The sequence below is a fragment of the Entelurus aequoreus genome, linkage group LG14 (genome assembly GCF_033978785.1).
Source record: "Entelurus aequoreus isolate RoL-2023_Sb linkage group LG14, RoL_Eaeq_v1.1, whole genome shotgun sequence".
Lineage (NCBI taxonomy): Eukaryota > Metazoa > Chordata > Actinopteri > Syngnathiformes > Syngnathidae > Entelurus > Entelurus aequoreus.
Window position 1 is genome coordinate 53,735,415 of NC_084744.1, and position 18,696 is coordinate 53,754,110.

At 37.4% G+C, this 18,696-nt stretch overlaps 1 protein-coding gene across 2 annotated transcripts in view; it reads left to right on the top strand.

The window, feature by feature from the left end:
* The window catches only part of tfr1a (transferrin receptor 1a), a 71,390-nt gene that overhangs the window by 13,764 nt on the left and 38,930 nt on the right, over positions 1-18,696 (top strand). For both annotated transcript variants that reach the window (XM_062070211.1, XM_062070212.1), the window contains exons 2-3: positions 14,162-14,211; positions 18,667-18,696. The exon at positions 18,667-18,696 is cut by the window's right edge and continues 208 nt beyond it. In XM_062070211.1, the coding sequence (XP_061926195.1) occupies positions 14,179-14,211; positions 18,667-18,696 (63 nt within the window). In that variant the 5' untranslated portion in view covers positions 14,162-14,178. The remainder of the gene's footprint in view (positions 1-14,161; positions 14,212-18,666) is intronic.

Below are 18,696 nucleotides of genomic sequence, written 5' to 3' on the forward strand. Positions count from 1 at the left end.
AACTCTATAAATACTGTACGTCACTGGACACAGGAGGTATGACCAATGTATGATCCTCTAACTACTTTGTATCAGATCGATACCCAAATTTATAGTATCCCCCAAAACTTTTGTAAAGCATTCAAACAGAAGAAGAAGTGCTTATTATATTTTAACAGAAGTGTAGATAGAAAGTAAGCAGATATTAACAGTAAATGAACAAGTAGATTAATAATGAATCCCTTTTCTATGGCTTGTCCCTTGTAATTTTGACACAATCGAAAGGGACAAGCGGTAGAAAATGGATGGATGGATGGATGGTACTGCATATGTCAGCAGCCAAATTTAGGAATTTGTAGCCCATTTGCTGACTTAGACTTAGACAAACTTTATTGATCCAACAGGGAAATTGTTCCACACAGTAGCTCAGTTACAAAGGATGGAAAGGATAAGGATGGAAAGGATCGTCGTGCTCACAAGGGCACAAAAAGAGGGAAAAAACAAAAGGTATAACGTAGACAAAAAATGTATCACAGTAGAAATATGAAATATAACATATATGCAAAATATATTATATATATTTATAATATATATATTATATTTACAGTAGCTCAGTTACAAAGGATGGAAAGGATAAGGATGGAAAGGATCATCGTGCACACAAGGGCACAAAAAGGGCAAAAACAAAAGGTATAAAGTAGACAAAAAATTTATCATAGTAGCAATATAACATTTGTAAAATTTACATATTATATATACAGTATATAATATATACTATTATATTTTTATATTATATAATTAACTTATAACTTACTACCAAAAGCAAAGCTATCCAGTATGTTCACTATGTTATTCAATGCCATTTCAAATTAATGTTATAAAAGTTATTTTTGAGTGCATGAAGAAAAGTATGTTTAATGTATTATAGGATTTTCTGTTAAAATTAGGCCAATAATTACATTTTTTGTGGTGCCCATTATTTTGAAAACTATCAAATTAATTAAATACATTCAAAAATAGTTTTCACCACGGTAATAAGAGTTATTATCTTAGAAGAGGATAGACGAGTTTGTCGCACCTTTCCCTATGTAAAGCGCTTTGAGTCACTAGAGAAAAGCGCTATATAAATATAATTCACTTCACTTCACCTTGCTCTAAAATTCAAACGGGTGTTCTGGCGAGACATGCACCCTCCTGGAATTCCATCAAGACCTGCATGTGTGTATGTAAAAAAAAAAATCTGGAAATGTAACAACAATAATTGCGTCTCTTTGAGCGTGCATTTCTTTTATAAAGTAATCTTACACGCGAGTAGAATTTTTAGCCATGAAAAAAAAACACTGGTGTGTATATATCAGCAAAATGTCACTTTGAGCAAGTTGTAAACAGCCCCTTTAATGGCTTTGAACCACAAGGTCAAGGGCCTATATATATGTTAGGCCAAGTTTATCCGAAGTTATCCTTGTGTCACAGCAGGTCAACAGGTTGTCCACGCAGTTGTGTAGCAGAGATATAGTTAAAGTTAAAGTACCAATGATAGTCACACACACACTAGGTGTGGTGAAATTTGTCCTCTGCATTTGACCCATCCCCTTGTTCACCCCCTGGGAGGTGAGGGGAGCAGTGAGCAGCAGCAGTAAATCATTTTTGGTGATTTAACCCCCAGTTTCAACCCTTGATGCTGAGTGCCAAGCAGGGAGGTAATGGGTCCCATTTTTATAGTCTTTGGTATGACTCGGCCGGGGTTTGAACTCACGACCTACCGATCTCAGGGCGGACACTCTAACCACAAGGCCACTGAGCAGGTGGCATAGTAAAATATAGCAGGGGTGCACCTACATCAGTTTTATTATGCATTGGGACCTTTGTTTTTGATAGTAATGTGTTTAAAAAGATCATACAAAGACTGAATCATACAGTAAGAAGGGGATTCATATGGCCCCATTCGTCGCGGTTTACCTGACACATGAAACGTGACGAACGGGGGGGTTTTGCACAATCCACTTTAGCCACCAGATGGAAGTAATGTTAAATACCTTCAAATGTGTTCGGTGGACATTCCAACAAGTCAGTCGCTATGTCGGGAGGCGCTTTCCATCATTTTCAGCAGACTGCAGTGCAAAATACCTACGCAGTGGCCTAGTGGTTAGAGTGTCCGCCCTGAGATCGGTAGGTTGCGAGTTCAAACCCCGGCCGAGTCATACCAAAGACTATAAAAATGGGACACATTACCTCCCTGCTTGGCATTCAGCATCAAGGGTTGGAATTGGGGGTTGAATCACCAAAAATGATTCCCGGGCGTGGCCACCGCTGCTGCTCACTGCTCCCCTCACCTCCCAGGGGGTGATCAAGGGTGATGGGTCGAATGCAGAGAATAATTTCGCCACACCTGGTGTGTGTGTGTGTGACAATCATTGGTACTTTAACTTTAAAATAATTAACCCCAGCTCTTCCTCTCGCGGGAGATCCACCCCAGGGCCATATGAATCCCTTCACTACAGTACTAACACTAAATAATTTCTTTCGGATGAGAAATGATGTAAGTACCTGTACAATTAATCCGTTCCAGATCTGTTATTCGCAGAAAACATAGGGAGCCACATGGACACCACCTTTGTACGTCAAGTTCTTTAATTTATTAGTGTTTGTCATCTTTTTTTACTCAAGGTGCTGGCACTTAATACATGATACATGTTGCAGCTGTACTCAATAAAATAGAACAAAGACTTGTGGAGTAACTGTATTACTGTAGCAAAGCAAAATTGAAGAGATCTCATCCATGTCCTATTTATATCTCCTAGGCAAAAAAGAGCACTAAAGTGGTTTTCCCGTTCTTCTCAAATGTGTCTCCTGAGAAATAAGTATTACAGTGAGCACTGTGTGAGATCTCAAAGTTGTCGTAACAGTTGTCTCTTTTCATGATCTCAACTCCAATTCCAAGATGTCTTAATTATGTCTTAGTGAGATACAGTCGTGGTCAAAAGTTTACATACACTTGTAAAGAACATAATGTCATGCCTGTCTTGATTTTCCAATAATTTCTACAACTCTTATTTTTTTGTGTTAGAGTGATTGGAGCACATACTTGTTGGTCACAAAAAAACATTCATTTTGTTTCATCTGACCACATGAACTTTCCTCCAGAAGGTCTTATCTTTGTCCATGTGATGTCAGATGAAACAAATATTTAGCTGTTTGGCCACAATACCCAGCAATATGTTTTGGAGGAGAAAAAGTGAGGCCTTTTAATCCCAGGAACACCAAGCCTACCGTCAAGCATGGTGGTGGTAGTATTATACTCCGGACCTGTTTTACTGCCAGTGGAACTGGTGCTTTACAGAGAGTAAATGGGACAATGAAAAAGGAGGATTATCTCGAAATTTTTCAGAACAACCTAAAATCATCAGCCCGTAAGTTGGGTCTTGCACTGCAAAAAGTCTGTGTTCAAGAACAAGAAGAAAAAAAAAAATACAAAAATTAGGGGTATTTTATTTGAACTAAGCAAAATTATCTGCCAATAGAACAAGAAAATTTGGCTTGTCAAGACTTTCCAAAACCAGTAAATTTAGCTAACCTCAATGAAACCAAAAATACCTTAAAATAAGTATATTCTCACTAATAACAACTGTACTACTATACGAGTACGTATTTTCTCTTGTTTCATTGAAAATAAAACAGCAAAGTTTCATTTGGCTGTCATCTGTTTTAATTATGAGACACAATTGTGTCAAAGTCATGATTTTTTTTTAACATGCTTGAAATAAGAAATTATTACTTTAAAAAAGTAGTTTTATACTTGTGAGTGTTGATGACACAGCTTTGCAACAGTTGATATTCTAGTTTCAAGCATGTTTTACTCAATATAGGTCATCAAATCTCAGCAACAAGCTGTAATATCTTACTGAGATCATTTAGGACCAAAACCCTTAAAACAAGTAAAACACTAACATAAAATCTGCTTAGTGAGAAGAATGATCTTATCTGACAGAAAATAAGCAAATATCACCCTTTTTTGACATATTTAATCTTACTTAGATTTCAGTTTTTGCAGTGTGGGCGCAGTTGGGTGTTCCAAAAGGACAATGACCCCAAACACACATCAAAAGTGGTAAAGGAATGGCTAAATCAGGCTAGAATTAAGCTTTTAGAATGGCCTTCCCAAAGTCCTGACTTGAACATGTGGACAATGCTGAAGAAACAAGTCCATGTCAGAAAACCCAACAAATTTAGCTGAACTGCACCAATTTTGTCAAGAGGAGTGGTCAAAAATTCAAGCAGAAGCTTGTGGATGGCTACCAAAAGCGCCTTATTACAGTGAAACTTGCCAAGGGACATGTAAGCAAATATTAACATTGCTGTATGTAGAGATGTCCGATAATATCTTTGACTGCCGATAATATCGGACTGCCGATATTATCGGCCGATAAATGCTTTAAAATTTAATATCGGACATTATCGGTATCTGTTTCAAAATTATCGGTATCTGTTTCAAAATGTAAAATTTAGGACTTTCTAAAACGCCGCTGTGTACACGGACGTAGGGAGAAGTACAGAGCGCCAATAAACCTTAAAGGCACTCCCTTTGCGTGCCGGCCCAGTCACATAATATCTACGGCTTTTCACACACACACACACACACAAGTGAATGCAAGCATACTTGGTCAACAGCCATACAGGTCACACTGAGGATGACATATAAACAACTTTAGCACCGTTACAAATATGCGCCACACTGTGCACCCACACCAAACAAGAATGACAAACACATTTCGGGGGAACATCCGCACCGTAACACGACATAAACACAACAGAACAAATACCCAGAACCCCTTGCAGCACTAACTCTTCCGGGACGCTACAATATACACCCCCCGCTACCCCGCCCACCTCAACCTCCTCCTACTCTCTCAGGGAGAGCATGTCCCAAACTCCAAGCTGCTGTTTTGAGGCATGTTAAAAAAAATAATGCACTTTGTGACTTCAATAATAAATATGGCAGTGCCATGTTGGCATTTTTTTCCCATAACTTGAGTTGATTTATTTTGGAAAACCTTGTTACATTGTTTAATGCATCCAGCGGGGCATCACAACAAAATTAGGCATAATAATGTGTTAATTCCACGACTGTTGATATCGGAATCGGTAATTAAGAGTTGGCAAAAAAGCCATTATCGGACATCTCTAGCTGTATGTATACTTTTGACCCAGTAGATTTGCTCACATTTTCAGTAGACTCATAATAAATTCATAAAAGAACCAAACTTCATGAATGTTTTTTGTGACCAACAAGTATGTGCTCCAATCACTCTATCACAACAAAATAAGAGTTGTAGAAATGATTGGAAACTCAAGACAGCCATGACATTATGTTCTTTACAAGTGTATGTCAACTTTTGACCAAGTCCAATGCAAAGCACGTCACTACTGGACTCTACTGGACTCTAGAGCAGTGGGAGACACCTTCTCTGGACTGATGAGTTACGCTTTTCCATCTGGCAATCTGATGGACGAGTCTGGGTGTGGAAGTTGCCAGGAGAACGCTACATTTCGGATTGCATTGTGCCGAATGTGAAATTCGGTGGAGGAGGAATTATGGCCCCTTAGTTCCAGTGAAATTGACTTTGAATGCTCCAGGATACCAAAACATGTTTGGATAATTCCATGGAATGGCACTTCAAGTTCATATGTGAGTGAAGGCAGGTGGCCAAATAACTTTTGGCAATATAGTGTACAATTCAACAAAATTTGGCAAAAATATTTGCTGAAAACCTAATTTTATATGCATATGAATATTGAGGTATCACAGTTCTCCTGGAAACATACTACTGGAGTTGGCAAGGTTGATTAAATTAGGACAGACCTGCCTGTGTTTCTGCTCAATTGTGTCTGCTTGGCATTTGCCCACCGCAAGCTCTCCTCACGCGATGTCCAGCTTCCAGTGGAGCTCATAAATTGGCCTAGAAAGGTCATTAAATCTTTTAGCTGTAGAGTGCACACACCTCTGTAGGCCTCTTCCAAAGCAATCTAGTGTAAATGGTGCTTTTTTTGTGTGTGTGTGTGTGTGTGTGTGTGCACAAAGTTCAGTGTGGTGTCCTACAACTCTCGCATTCAATGATTGTCGAGAGGTGCTGGATTAACTGACCTTCAAGTGTTGATAAATCCAAGGTTGTCAACCAGGGTTTATTTTTTGCTACAAGTTCAAACCAGGCTATTTAGGGGTCATGTCTGCTTTTCTCACTGGAACGCAGGGTAAAGTTCAATTGTTGGTAAACCCACTGGCTGTAGGTGGGAGCGCACATAAGGGAAACATAAATAACCAGCAATTTCTGGAACCATTTGGTAATGTTTTGAAACAATGTTTGTCATTTGGGTAAAGGGAAGCAGCAGAGGGAGAGGGATACTAGAAGTGGAAATGTTATGTAGAACCACAGTAGTTATTCAAATGCAGTGCATGGTCTCCAGCCAGTCAACATATTGACAATTTAAAATATCCGATTAACATGGTATAGGATGAATAAGTGTTCATCAAATTGTTTTTTTGTTATTCCAAAAACAACTGTCTGGGTCACCGTGGCTTTTGTTTTTATGAAAGTGGACCCACTAAGGTTGGACACAATCTGGAATGCTATTGCTGGACTTTGATTGATTGATTGAAACTTTTATTAGTAGATTGCACAGTACAGTACATATTCCGTACAACTGACCACTAAATGGTAACACCCGAATAAGTTTTTCAACTTGTTTAAGTCGGGGTCCACGTTAATCAATTCATGGTAACGAGAGACGTATGTTTTGTTTGGATTTGTAATTACAACTAGATGAAGGAATTGCGTGTGAATGCTCCAATGCTGAAGTTGAACTGAAATCCTGACAGAATGTAGTATGAATGTAAGAATAGTTTGAATGGTTTGAATGTTGAAGAGTTTGAATTTCCAGGAAAACCGGAATTTGGTTTGTAACTCGGGAAAGTGTTAGTTTGATTGTCCAGGATGAGTGGAATGTGCTGATGTTGGAATGGTTTGATTGAATAGGTTGAAAAATGTGGGAATTGTGCAACTTGGAAAATATCCCAATCATTTCAATGGGAACTTCCTGGATATTTGTGAATTTGGGGAAAATAGGGATTTTTTGGAAAATGATTAGGAGCATGCATGTCCTGAATGAGCCGAATTAGTTGGTGTTGGAATTGTTTAAATCGGTCAAAAGCTTTGAAGAGTGTCCCATTGATTTCTATTAGAATTTACCCCAAATTTGGGAATTTGGGGAAATGCGTGAATTTTTAAAAAAATCTTAAAAAACTTGAATGTTCTGAATGAGTTGAAATGGTTGATGTTGGGATTTTTCAAATCGGTCGAGAAATGTTGAAGCAGTAACATGGTTGAATTGAGAAATGGTATTACGGAATTCCTGGAATATCGGAAAAACCTGAAATTTTTCCAGTTCAAAAAACAACTTTGTTTTTGTCCTAATTAGGAGGAATGCTTTGACGGTGGAAAGGAGAAAAATGTGGGAGGAGTAGTCGACAGAAAAAAGGGTGAAAATAGGGCTTTGGAAAACCAGGAATTCCTGAAAATCCTGTAATTTATTTGAACTTGGATAAAGGGTAGTTTGAATTTCCAGGATGGTGGAATGTGTTGAAGGAGGAATGGTTTGAATAGGTTGAAAAATGTGGAAATGGTGAAAGTTTGAAAAATGACCAAGTACTTTTTAATGGGGAAAAATGTCCTGGAAAACCTGGAATCCTAGGAAATCTGGGAATTTGGGGAATTTTTCAAGGGAAAGCCCGCGATTCCCGAAAAGGCTGAACAGTTTGAAGTTGGAACGTTTTGAACCGGATGAAAAATGTGGAAGGTACAGCGCGCCAAAATCTGGAGAAGAAGAAGAAGAAGTTTAACTAGAAGAGGCAATTCCTGAAGAAATGCTCCAGTGCTGAAGTTGAACTGAAATGCTGACAGAATGTAGTATGAATGTAAGAATAGTTTGAATGTTGAAATAGTTTGAATGTTGAAGAGTTTGAATTTCCAGGAAAACCGGAATTTGGTTTGTAACTCGGGAAAGTGTTAGTTTGATTGTCCAGGATGAGTGGAATGTGTTGATGTTCGAATGGTTTGAATAGGTTGAAAAATGTGGGAATTGTGCAACTTGGAAACCTGTCCCAATCATTTCAATGGGAACTTCCTGGAATTTTGGGAAAATTATGAGGAGCATGCATGTCCTGAATGAGCTGAATTAGTTGGTGTTGGAATTGTTTAAATCGGTCAAGAGCTTTGAAGAATGTCCCATTGATTTCAATTAGAATTTCCCCAAAATTTGGGAAATGCGGGAAATTTAAAAAAAAAAAGGCAAACAACTTGAATGTTCTGAATGAGTTGAAATGGTTGATGTTGGAATTTTTCAAATCGGTCGAGAAATGTTGAAGTAGTAACATGTTGAATTGAGAAATGGTATTACGGAATTCCTGGAATATCGGGAAAACCGGGAATTTTTCCAGTTAAAAAAACAACGTTTTTTTGTCCTAATTAGGAGGAATGTTTTGATGGTGGAACGGTTGAAGTTGGTTGAAAAATGTGGGAGGAGTAGTCGACAGAAAAAAGGGTAAAAATAGGGCTTTGGAAAACTAGGAATTCTTGAAAATCCTCGAATTTATTTGAACTTGGAAAAAGGGTAGTTTGAATTTTATGTTTTGAAAATTATTATAATTTATACACCAAATAATATATAGCAAGGATCGCTTTGAATCAAGAATCGTGTCGAATGGATTTGAAATTGAATCGTCACTCCGAGCCTTGTTACACATGCTACTGTGATGCAACCGTGTTATTTTACTGGCATGCTTTTACTCTGAAGGCCTGACTCAGCAACAACATGTCAATCAATCAATCAAAGTTTATTCATATAGCTCTAAATCACAAGCCTGGAGGGTTTGGACGTTCCACTTAGTGAAATTTAGACTTAGACAAACTTTATTGATCCTCAAGGGAAATTGTTCTCAGTACTATTTGATAAGGCAGTGTTTTTCACGAGTGTACCGTGAGAGATTATGTAATTTTACCTAATTGGGTTAAAAATATTTTATGCAAACCAGTAATTATAATCTGCAAAACATGTGCCGTTTTTGAGTGTCTGCGCTATCGAGAGCTCGGCAGAGTAACCGTGTAATACTCTTCCATATCAGTAGGTGGCAGCAGGTAGCTAATTGCTTTGTAAACGTTGTATCTAATGCTTAAACCAAAAATAAACAAAAGGTGAGTGCCGCTAAGAAAAGGCATTGAAGCTTAGGGATGGCTATAGAAACCAAAACTAAAACTGAACTGGCTACAAAGTAAACAAAAACAGAATGCTGGACGACAGCAAAGAGTTGGAGCAGACAGCGTCCACAAAGTACATCTGTACATGACATGACAACAATGTCCACACAAAAAAAGATAGCAACAACTTAAATATTCTTGATTGCTAAAAGACAGCAGGTGCGGGGAATGCCGCTCTAAGGATGACATGAAACTGCAACACTACACACGGGAAAACCTACTTTAAGAGAAGAGCTACAGTGATGCATGGTTGGTTATGGTTTAAATTCATATCCAACAATTGCGGCGACGACTTTTTATTGTCCACTGAGTTTCATTTTTTAATGATTTCTGCCGGTGGTGTGCCTCGGGATTCTTTCAATGAAAAAAAATGCGCCTTGCCTCAGAAAAGGTTGAAAAACACTGCCCTGTAGGACGTGTGCACCTACAGCAGCACCCTGGTCAAAGATGCTGTCTAGAGCTTGGCAGAGTACCGTATTTTTCGGACTATAAGTCACAGTTTTTTTCATAGTTTGGCCGGGGGTGCGACTTATACTCAGGAGCGACTTATGTGTGAAATTATTAACACATTAGCGTAAAATATCAAATGATATTATTTAGCTCATTCACGTAAGAGACTAGACGTATAAGATTTCATGGGATTTAGCAATTAGGAGTGACAGATTGTTTGGTAAACGTATAGCATGTTCTATATGTTATAGTTATTTGAATGACTCTTACCATAATATGTTACGTTAACATACCAGGCACGTTCTCAGTTGGTTATTTATGCCTCATATAATGTACACTTATTCAGCCTGTTGTTCACTATTCTTTATTTATTTTAAATTGCCTTTCAAATGTCTATTCTTGGTGTTGGGTTTTATCAAATACATTTCCCCAAAAATTGCGAGTTATACTCCAGTGTGACTTATATATGGTTTTTCCTTCTTTATTATGCATTTTCGGCAGGTGCGACTTATACTACGGTGCGACTTATACTCCGAAAAATACGGTAACCATGTTATTGTCTTCCATATCAGTAGGTGGCAGCCTGTAGCTAATTGCTTTGTAGATGTTGGAAACAGCGGGAGGCAGTGTGCAGATAAAAAAGGTATCCCTAATGCTTAAACCAAAAATAAACAAAAGGTGAGTGCCCCTAAAAAAGGCATTGAGGCTTAGGGATGGCTATAGAAAACAAAACTAAAACTGAACTGGCTACAAAGTAAACAAAAACAGAATGCTGGACGACAGCAAAGACTTACAGCGTGTGGAGCAGACAGCGTCCACAAAGTACATCCGTACATGACATGACAATCAACAGTGTCCACACAAAGAAGGACAACGTCCGCACAACTGAAATAGTCTTGTTTGCGAAAACAAAGCAGGTGCGGGGAATAGCCCACAAAGGAAGACATGAAACTGCTACAGGAAAATACCAACAAAACAGGAAAAGACACTAAAATAGGCGCGCAACACACTACACACAGGAAAACACAAAAAAACTCCAAATAAGTCTCGGCGTCATGTGACAGGTTCGTGACAGTAGTTTGAGACAAGAGGTTATGGTTTGAATTCATATCTAACACTTGCCAGAATGACTTTTTACTGTCAATATTGACTAATGAGTTTAATTTTTAAAAGTTTTTCAATAAAGAAAATGTGCCTCTGCTCCAAAAAGGTTGCAAAACACTCTGATAATGAAACCATTATAGGTAATGATTAGGGATGTCCGATAATGGCTTTTTTTTGCCGATATCCGATATTCCGATATTGTCCAACTCTTAATTACCGATACCGATATCAACCGATACCGATATATACAGTCGTGGAATTAACACATTATTATGCCTAATTTGGACAACCAGGTATGGTTAAGATAAGGTCCTTTTTAAAAAAATTTATAAAATAAAATAAGATAAATAAATTAAAAACATTTTCTTGAATAAAAAAGAAAGTAAAACAATATAAAAACAGTTACATAGAAACTAGTAATTAATGAAAATGACTAAAATTAACTGTTAAAGGTTAGTACTATTAGTGGACCAGCAGCACGCACAATCATGTGTGCTTACGGACTGTATCCCTTGCAGACTGTATTGATATATATTGATATATAATGTAGGAACCAGAATATTAATAACAGAAAGAAACAACCCTTTTGTGTGAATGATGGGGGAGGGAGGTTTTTTGGGTTGGTGCACTAATTTTAAGTGTATCTTGTGTTTTTTATGTTGATTTAATTTAAAAAAACCAAAAAAAACCAAAAACGATACCGGTAATATAATAACCGATACCGATAATTTCCGATATTGCATTTTAAAGCATTTATCGGCCGATATTATCGGACATCTCTAGTAATGATTGTTGTTTCTAGTGTAAATTCACAACAGCTTTATGTGAGCCAAATTCTGACTTTCCACTCTTCTCAGGATGATTACTTTCATGTTTCTTATTACCTTGTTTTTGAATGGTGAAACAAGTAAAGCTATACGTAAGAGTTGCTTTTCAGGTCTTGCTGTTTTGTTAAATCCGAACCTCACTGTGTTTGGCCTCAAACAAGCGGGGAGCCGGTTCTCGCATTATTGTATTATTCTGACATCGGAGTTCCCATGCAGCCCGTTATGACCTTAAGTGTCGGACGCGGATCTTTTGGTGTTTCGGAAACAACTGCGCCTTTCTAGTCTGCTGCGAAGGAAACTGCAAGGTTTGTTTGGACAAGAGGCGGGATGTGTTCCTTGGACACCCCGTCACTCCCAGAAATGAAACGCTAACACATGCAGCCTGTACATGTTTCAGTTCCACCTGAGAAGCACTCAATCATATTATTTGACTTTTAAAGTTGCAACCTATTATTTCTGGGCCACATCATTAGGGCTGTCCTATACAGTAGTCCAGTGTTTTTCTACCTTTTTAGAGCCAAGGCACATTTTTTTCATTGAAAAATTCCGGAGGCACGCCCCCAGCAGAAAATATTAAAAAACGAAGCGGATATTGACAATAAAAAGTGTTTTTTGCAATTGTTGGATATGAATTCAAACTATAACAAACCATGCATCACTATAGCTCTTGACTCAAAGTAGGTGTACTGTCACGACCTGTCACACCAAAACGTGACTTAATTTAAGTGTTTTCCTGTGTCTAGTGTTTTAGTTCTTGTCTTGCACTCCTATTTTAGTGGCTTTTCCTGTTTTGTTGGTATTTTCCTGTCACAGTTCCATGTCTTCCTTTGAGCGCTATTCCCCGCACCTGCTTTGTTTTAGCAATCAAGACCTTGATTAAGTTCTGCGCCGTAAGTCTTTTTTAAAAAAATTATTATTATTTTTTATTAAAACAACATAAAAAAACACAAGATCCATTTACAATTAGTGCACCAACCCAAAAAACCTCCTTCCACCATTTACACTCATTCACACAAAAGGGTTGTTTCTTTCTGTTATTAATATTGTATTTATAAATGGTTGATTTATATAGGCTAGTAAGGTAAAGTTTTGTACCTTTTTTGTACCGAAACTTGTCAGGTACAAAACTTTACCTTACTAGCCTATATAAATCAACCATTTATAAATACACATTAGTAGGCTAAATGAACCTCTTCAACATATTAATATTGTAGTTCCTACAATATATATCGATACAGTCTGCAAGGGATACAGTCCGTAAGCACACATGATTGTGTGTGCTGCTGGTCCACTAAATAGTACTAACGTTTAACAGTTAATTTTACTCATTTTCATTAATTACTAGTTTCTATGTAACTGTTTTTATATTGTTTTACTTTCTTTTTTATTCAAGAAAATGTTTTTTATTTATTTATCTTATTTTATTTATTTATTTATTTTTTTAAAAGGACCTTATCTTCACCAGACCAGGTTGTCAATGAAATTAGATTGTTTAAAGGGTTCTTTAAAGGTCCAGTCCAGATTATGTCCAGGTCGGGCTCAGCAACACACACCTTCATTTATGTACACTCAAAATTAGGGAACACAACAACAGCCGTAAGTCTTTACTGTCGTCCAGCATTCTGTTTTTGTGTACTTTGCAGCCAGTTCAGTTTAAGTTGAATTTTTGCATAGCCATCCCTAAGCCTTTTCTTAGCAGCACTCGCCTTTTCTTTATTTTTGGTTTAAGCATTAGATATCCACTTATTTGCAGTTTGGTAATCGCTTTTTTCCACTTATTTTTGTTCTTTCTGCCTTAACCCCTGTGCAACCCTGGGGCCTATAACAGCAGGCATTACATGTATTCCTTTTGTGATATAGTTGTTAAATTTCAACGGTTTGATATTTCTCCAGGGAGTTTCTTACAAGTATTTAAAAAAAATAAAAAATAAAATTGCATTGTGTTTTTGATTGCAACTTTGTTTGAATAGCAGCACTTTCCTTAAGTACTTATTCGGCCCCATTTTATTTATTTTTTGGTCTACTTTTCTCCTGTATCAAAATCAATTTCATGAATTATGCACCTGTTTAAAGCTGTCATTACCCAACCTTAATTATTCCATTTTGAATTATTTAAATTTTTTAATTTTTAATTTTTTTTAGAAATATTGCATATTTTTGCATTTTACCATTATGAAATACATGTTATTTTTGACAAAACGGCCATAAAACATAAAAAAACCTATAATAAATAATAAAACACTTCATTGATATCAATAGACAGATCTGAAGTTGTTCAAATATTTCAAGTTCAAATAAATAAAAACATATACATAGCATATAAAAATGCATTTGATAACTGTGAAAAGCTTGTATAGGGTTTTTAGAGTTTTTCCATTTTAAGGGTGCATCCACTATTGACGTTTTTTTCGTCATTTTCTGGGGGTTTTGGAACAAAACCTTAAATTGTGAGGCTCCGGAGTTGAATCTTGATTATTTGCTTTTCTTTTCTAGATTTGCAACGAGCAACGATGGACCAAGCTAGGTCAACAATATCCAAAATCGTGAGTATTATTACATTAAATGTGCTGTTTGCAACTTCTTCACAGTAACATTTTACAAAGCCAAAAAATATAATAAAAACACCACCGGCTAGCTTATGTTACCATTTGTGGTTTAACAGAACACATTTGTTAGAAAATTGTCTGTATTTTTCACAATTACAAGGTTTATGTAAAAAAAAAAAAAAAAGGTTACCGGCCCGAATAAAATGATTGGTGTTTACGGCGTACGTAAGTAATTACGTCATTAAGTACGAGAAGCTTTGAGAGGGCGGGATATACTTTATAAAATACTTTGGAAAGTTAGCGACCTCTGTGTTCATGTTGCAAACAGCCCCTTTTTAGTGTTGCAGAGTTACTCGTGTTAGTGCTATCAGGGCAGGGGCTGGGGGGTGTCTATGACAGAAAAAAATCAAACCGTGCTTCAAATAAACTAACTTTAATTTTAAAGAATCTTCCAAAATATTATCCGAATTGGTTCTTTTTTTATTTATTTTTATTTGTATTTGTATTTGTATTTTTATTTTTTTTAAATTTTTTTTTATTAATCAATCCAACAAAACAATACACAACAATACCATAATAATGCAATTCCAATTCCAAAACCAAACCCGACCCAGCAACATTCAGAATAGCAATAAACAGAGCAATTGAGAGGACACGCAAACATGACACAAAACAATCCAAAAGCAGTCAAACAGAAATTAATATGATCAACAACAGTATCAATATTATTAACAATTCCGACATAGCAGTGATTAGAAATCCCTCATTGACATTATCAGTACAGCCATTTATAAACAAATAAAAACATTATTATAAAAAAAGAGCAATTTCTCCTTGAGAAGCAATGTACCATATTTTCCGGACCATAGGGCGCACCGGATTATAAGACGCACTGCCGATGAGCGGGTCTAGTCAGGTCTATTTTCATACAAAAGGCGCACCGTTATAGGGCGCATATTATTATTATTATTTTATTATTTTTCTACATTTAAAACACTTCCTTGTGGTCTACATTACAGATAATCTTCAAGTCGCCTCAGGATGCGCCGTTTTGTGGGCGGTTTTATTTACGTGGCTCACCTTCGGCAGCGTCTTCTCCCCGTCATCTTTGTTGTAGCGGTGTAGCGTGCAAGGACGGGAGTGGAAGAAGTGTCAAAAGATGGAGCTAATTGTTTTATTGACATTCAGACTTTACTTGAATCAATAACGGAGCAGCATCTTCTCATCCGTGGCTCACTAGTGCAACAACAACGCCGGAAATGTGTCCCGTGAAAAACCGTCTGACCGGAACTCTCTAATAACTAAAGTTCCTTGGGTGAATTATGTAAACTCACTATACCGGTATGTTTTAGCGCTTTCGCGGCGTGTTTACTGACAGATATAAGTAAGAACTTTACACTACTTTATATTAGAAATGGCAACAGCGGAGGATAAATGTCCCACAAGATAGAAAAAAAGAAGAAGCTTCTCGACTACGGTGTCGACACGGACTACAAAGGCGGACGCGCGCAAATTTTCAGGATTTATGCAGATCCCATATACAGAACATTATGCACAAGCCACTTTTGCGAGATCTCGCAAAAAGTATTGCGAGATCTCGCAAAAGGTATTGCAAAATCTCGCAAAAAGTATTGCGCGATCTCGCAAAAAGTATCGCAAAACCATCGCTTTGTCTGTTTCACTTCCGGTTCACCATCGCTGTGTCTGTTTTACTTCCGGTTCACTGACATACGAAAAAAACCTTTTGCGCGATCTCACAAAAAGTATTGCGAGATTTCGCAAAAGTATCGCAAAACCATCGCTTTGTCTGTTTCACTTCCGGTTCACCATCGCTGTGTTTGTTTTATTTCCGGTTCACTGACATAGGAAAAAAAACTTTTGAGAGATCTCGCAAAAAGTATTGCGAGATCTTGCAAAAAGTATTGCGCGATCTCCCAAAAAGTATTTTGAGATCTCGCAAAAGTATCGCAAAACCATCGCTTTGTTTGTTTCACTTCCGGTTCACCATCGCTGTGTCTGTTTTACTTCCAGTTCACTGACATAGGAAAAAAACCTTTTGCGCGATCTCGCAAAAAGTATTGCGAGATTTCGCAAAAGTATCGCAAAACCATCGCTTTGTCTGTTTCACTTCCGGTTCACCATCGCTGTGTTTGTTTTATTTCCGGTTCACTGACATAGGAAAAAAAACTTTTGAGAGATCTCGCAAAAAGTATTGCGAGATCTTGCAAAAACTATTGTGCGATCTCCCAAAAAGTATTTTGAGATCTCGCAAAAGTATCGCAAAACCATCGCTGTGTTTGTTTCACTTCCGGTTCACCATCGCTGTGTCTGTTTTACTTCCAGTTCACTGACATAGGAAAAAAACCTTTTGCGCGATCTCGCAAAAAGTGTTGCGAGATTTCGACATAGGAAAAAAACCTTTTGCGCGTGCTCGCAAAAAGTGTTGCGAGATTTCGCAAAAGTATCGCAAAACCATCGCTTTGTCTGTTTCACTTCCGGTTCACCATTGCTGTGTTTGTTTTATTTCCGGTTCACTGACATAGGAAAAAAAACTTTTGAGAGATCTCGCAAAAAGTATTGCGAGATCTTGCAAAAAGTATTGCGCGATCCCCAAAAAGTATTTTGAGATCTCGCAAAAGTATCGCAAAACCATCGCTTTGTTTGTTTCACTTCCGGTTCACCATCGCTGTGTCTGTTTTACTTCCAGTTCACTAACATAGGAAAAAAACCTTTTGCGCGATCTCGCAAAAAGTGTTGCGAGATTTCACAAAAGTATCGCAAAACCATCGCTTTGTCTGTTTCACTTCCGGTTCACCATCGCTGTGTTTGTTTTATTTCCGGTTCACTGACATAGGAAAAAAAACTTTTGAGAGATCTCGTAAAAAGTATTGCAAGATCTTGCAAAAAGTATAGCAAAATCTCGCAAAAAGTATTGCGCGATCTCGCAAAAAGTATTTCAAGATCTCGCAAAATTATCGCAAAACCATCGCTGTGTTTGTTTCACTTCCGGTTCACCATCGCTGTGTCTGTTTTACTTCCGGTTCACTGACATAGGAAAAAAACCTTTTGCGCGATCTCGCAAAAAGTGTTGCGAGATTTCACAAAAGTATCGCAAAACCATCGCTTTGTCTGTTTCACTTCCGGTTCACCATCGCTGTGTTTGTTTTATTTCCGGTTCACTGACATAGGAAAAAAAACTTTTGAGAGATCTCGCAAAAAGTATTGCGAGATCTTGCAAAAAGTATTGCGCGATCCCCAAAAAGTATTTTGAGATCTCGCAAAAGTATCGCAAAACCATCGCTTTGTTTGTTTCACTTCCGGTTCACCATCGCTGTGTCTGTTTTACTTCCAGTTCACTGACATAGGAAAAAAACCTTTTGCGCGATCTCGCAAAAAGTGTTGCGAGATTTCACAAAAGTATCGCAAAACCATCGCTTTGTCTGTTTCACTTCCGGTTCACCATCGCTGTGTTTGTTTTATTTCCGGTTCACTGACATAGGAAAAAAAACTTTTGAGAGATCTCGTAAAAAGTATTGCAAGATCTTGCAAAAAGTATAGCAAAATCTCGCAAAAAGTATAGCGAGATCTCGCAAAAAGTATTGCGCGATCTCGCAAAAAGTATTTCAAGATCTCGCAAAATTATCGCAAAACCATCGCTGTGTTTGTTTCACTTCCGGTTCACCATCGCTGTGTCTGTTTTACTTCCGGTTCACTGACATAGGAAAAAAACCTTTTGCGCGATCTCGCAAAAAGTGTTGCGAGATTTCACAAAAGTATCGCAAAACCATCGCTTTGTCTGTTTCACTTCCGGTTCACCATCGCTGTGTTTGTTTTATTTCCGGTTCACTGACATAGGAAAAAAACCTTTTGAGAGATCTCGCAAAAAGTATTGCGAGATCTCGCAAAAAGTATTGCGAAGTCTCGCAAAAAGTATCGCAAAACATTTTTTTCCCTTCATGTCTCTTTAGGGGCTCCATACTTTTGAGTATATTTTAATGGAATAAAAATAATTTTAAACAGCAGTAAAATATATAATTTTTAACCAACTATTGCGTCAAGGATCGCTAAATTGCGCAACCCAATAGTTGGGTTTGTGGTGAGCATAACTCAGCTTTTATGTTAAATAAATTCAACCCAATAATTGGGTTATGAATAACCCAACATTGAGTTAGCATCACTCAACTTTTGGGTTAAATAATTTAACCCAATAGTTTGGTTAGGAATAACCCGACATTAAGTTATCATAACTCACCTTTTTGGTTAAATAATTCAACGCAAAAGTTGGGTTGAAAAAATTAACCCAAAATGTTGAGTTAAAATAACTCAAATAAAGGGTTCGTCCTTTTCTGAACCAGCATTTGGGTTAAAATTGGGCTGTTTTTTAACCCAACATTTTTTAGTGTGTATAACTAATCAAGAACGCTTGACTGTGCTCTTCCACCCATACCGTAGTTCAATGGGGAACCACACTCGTACACACGT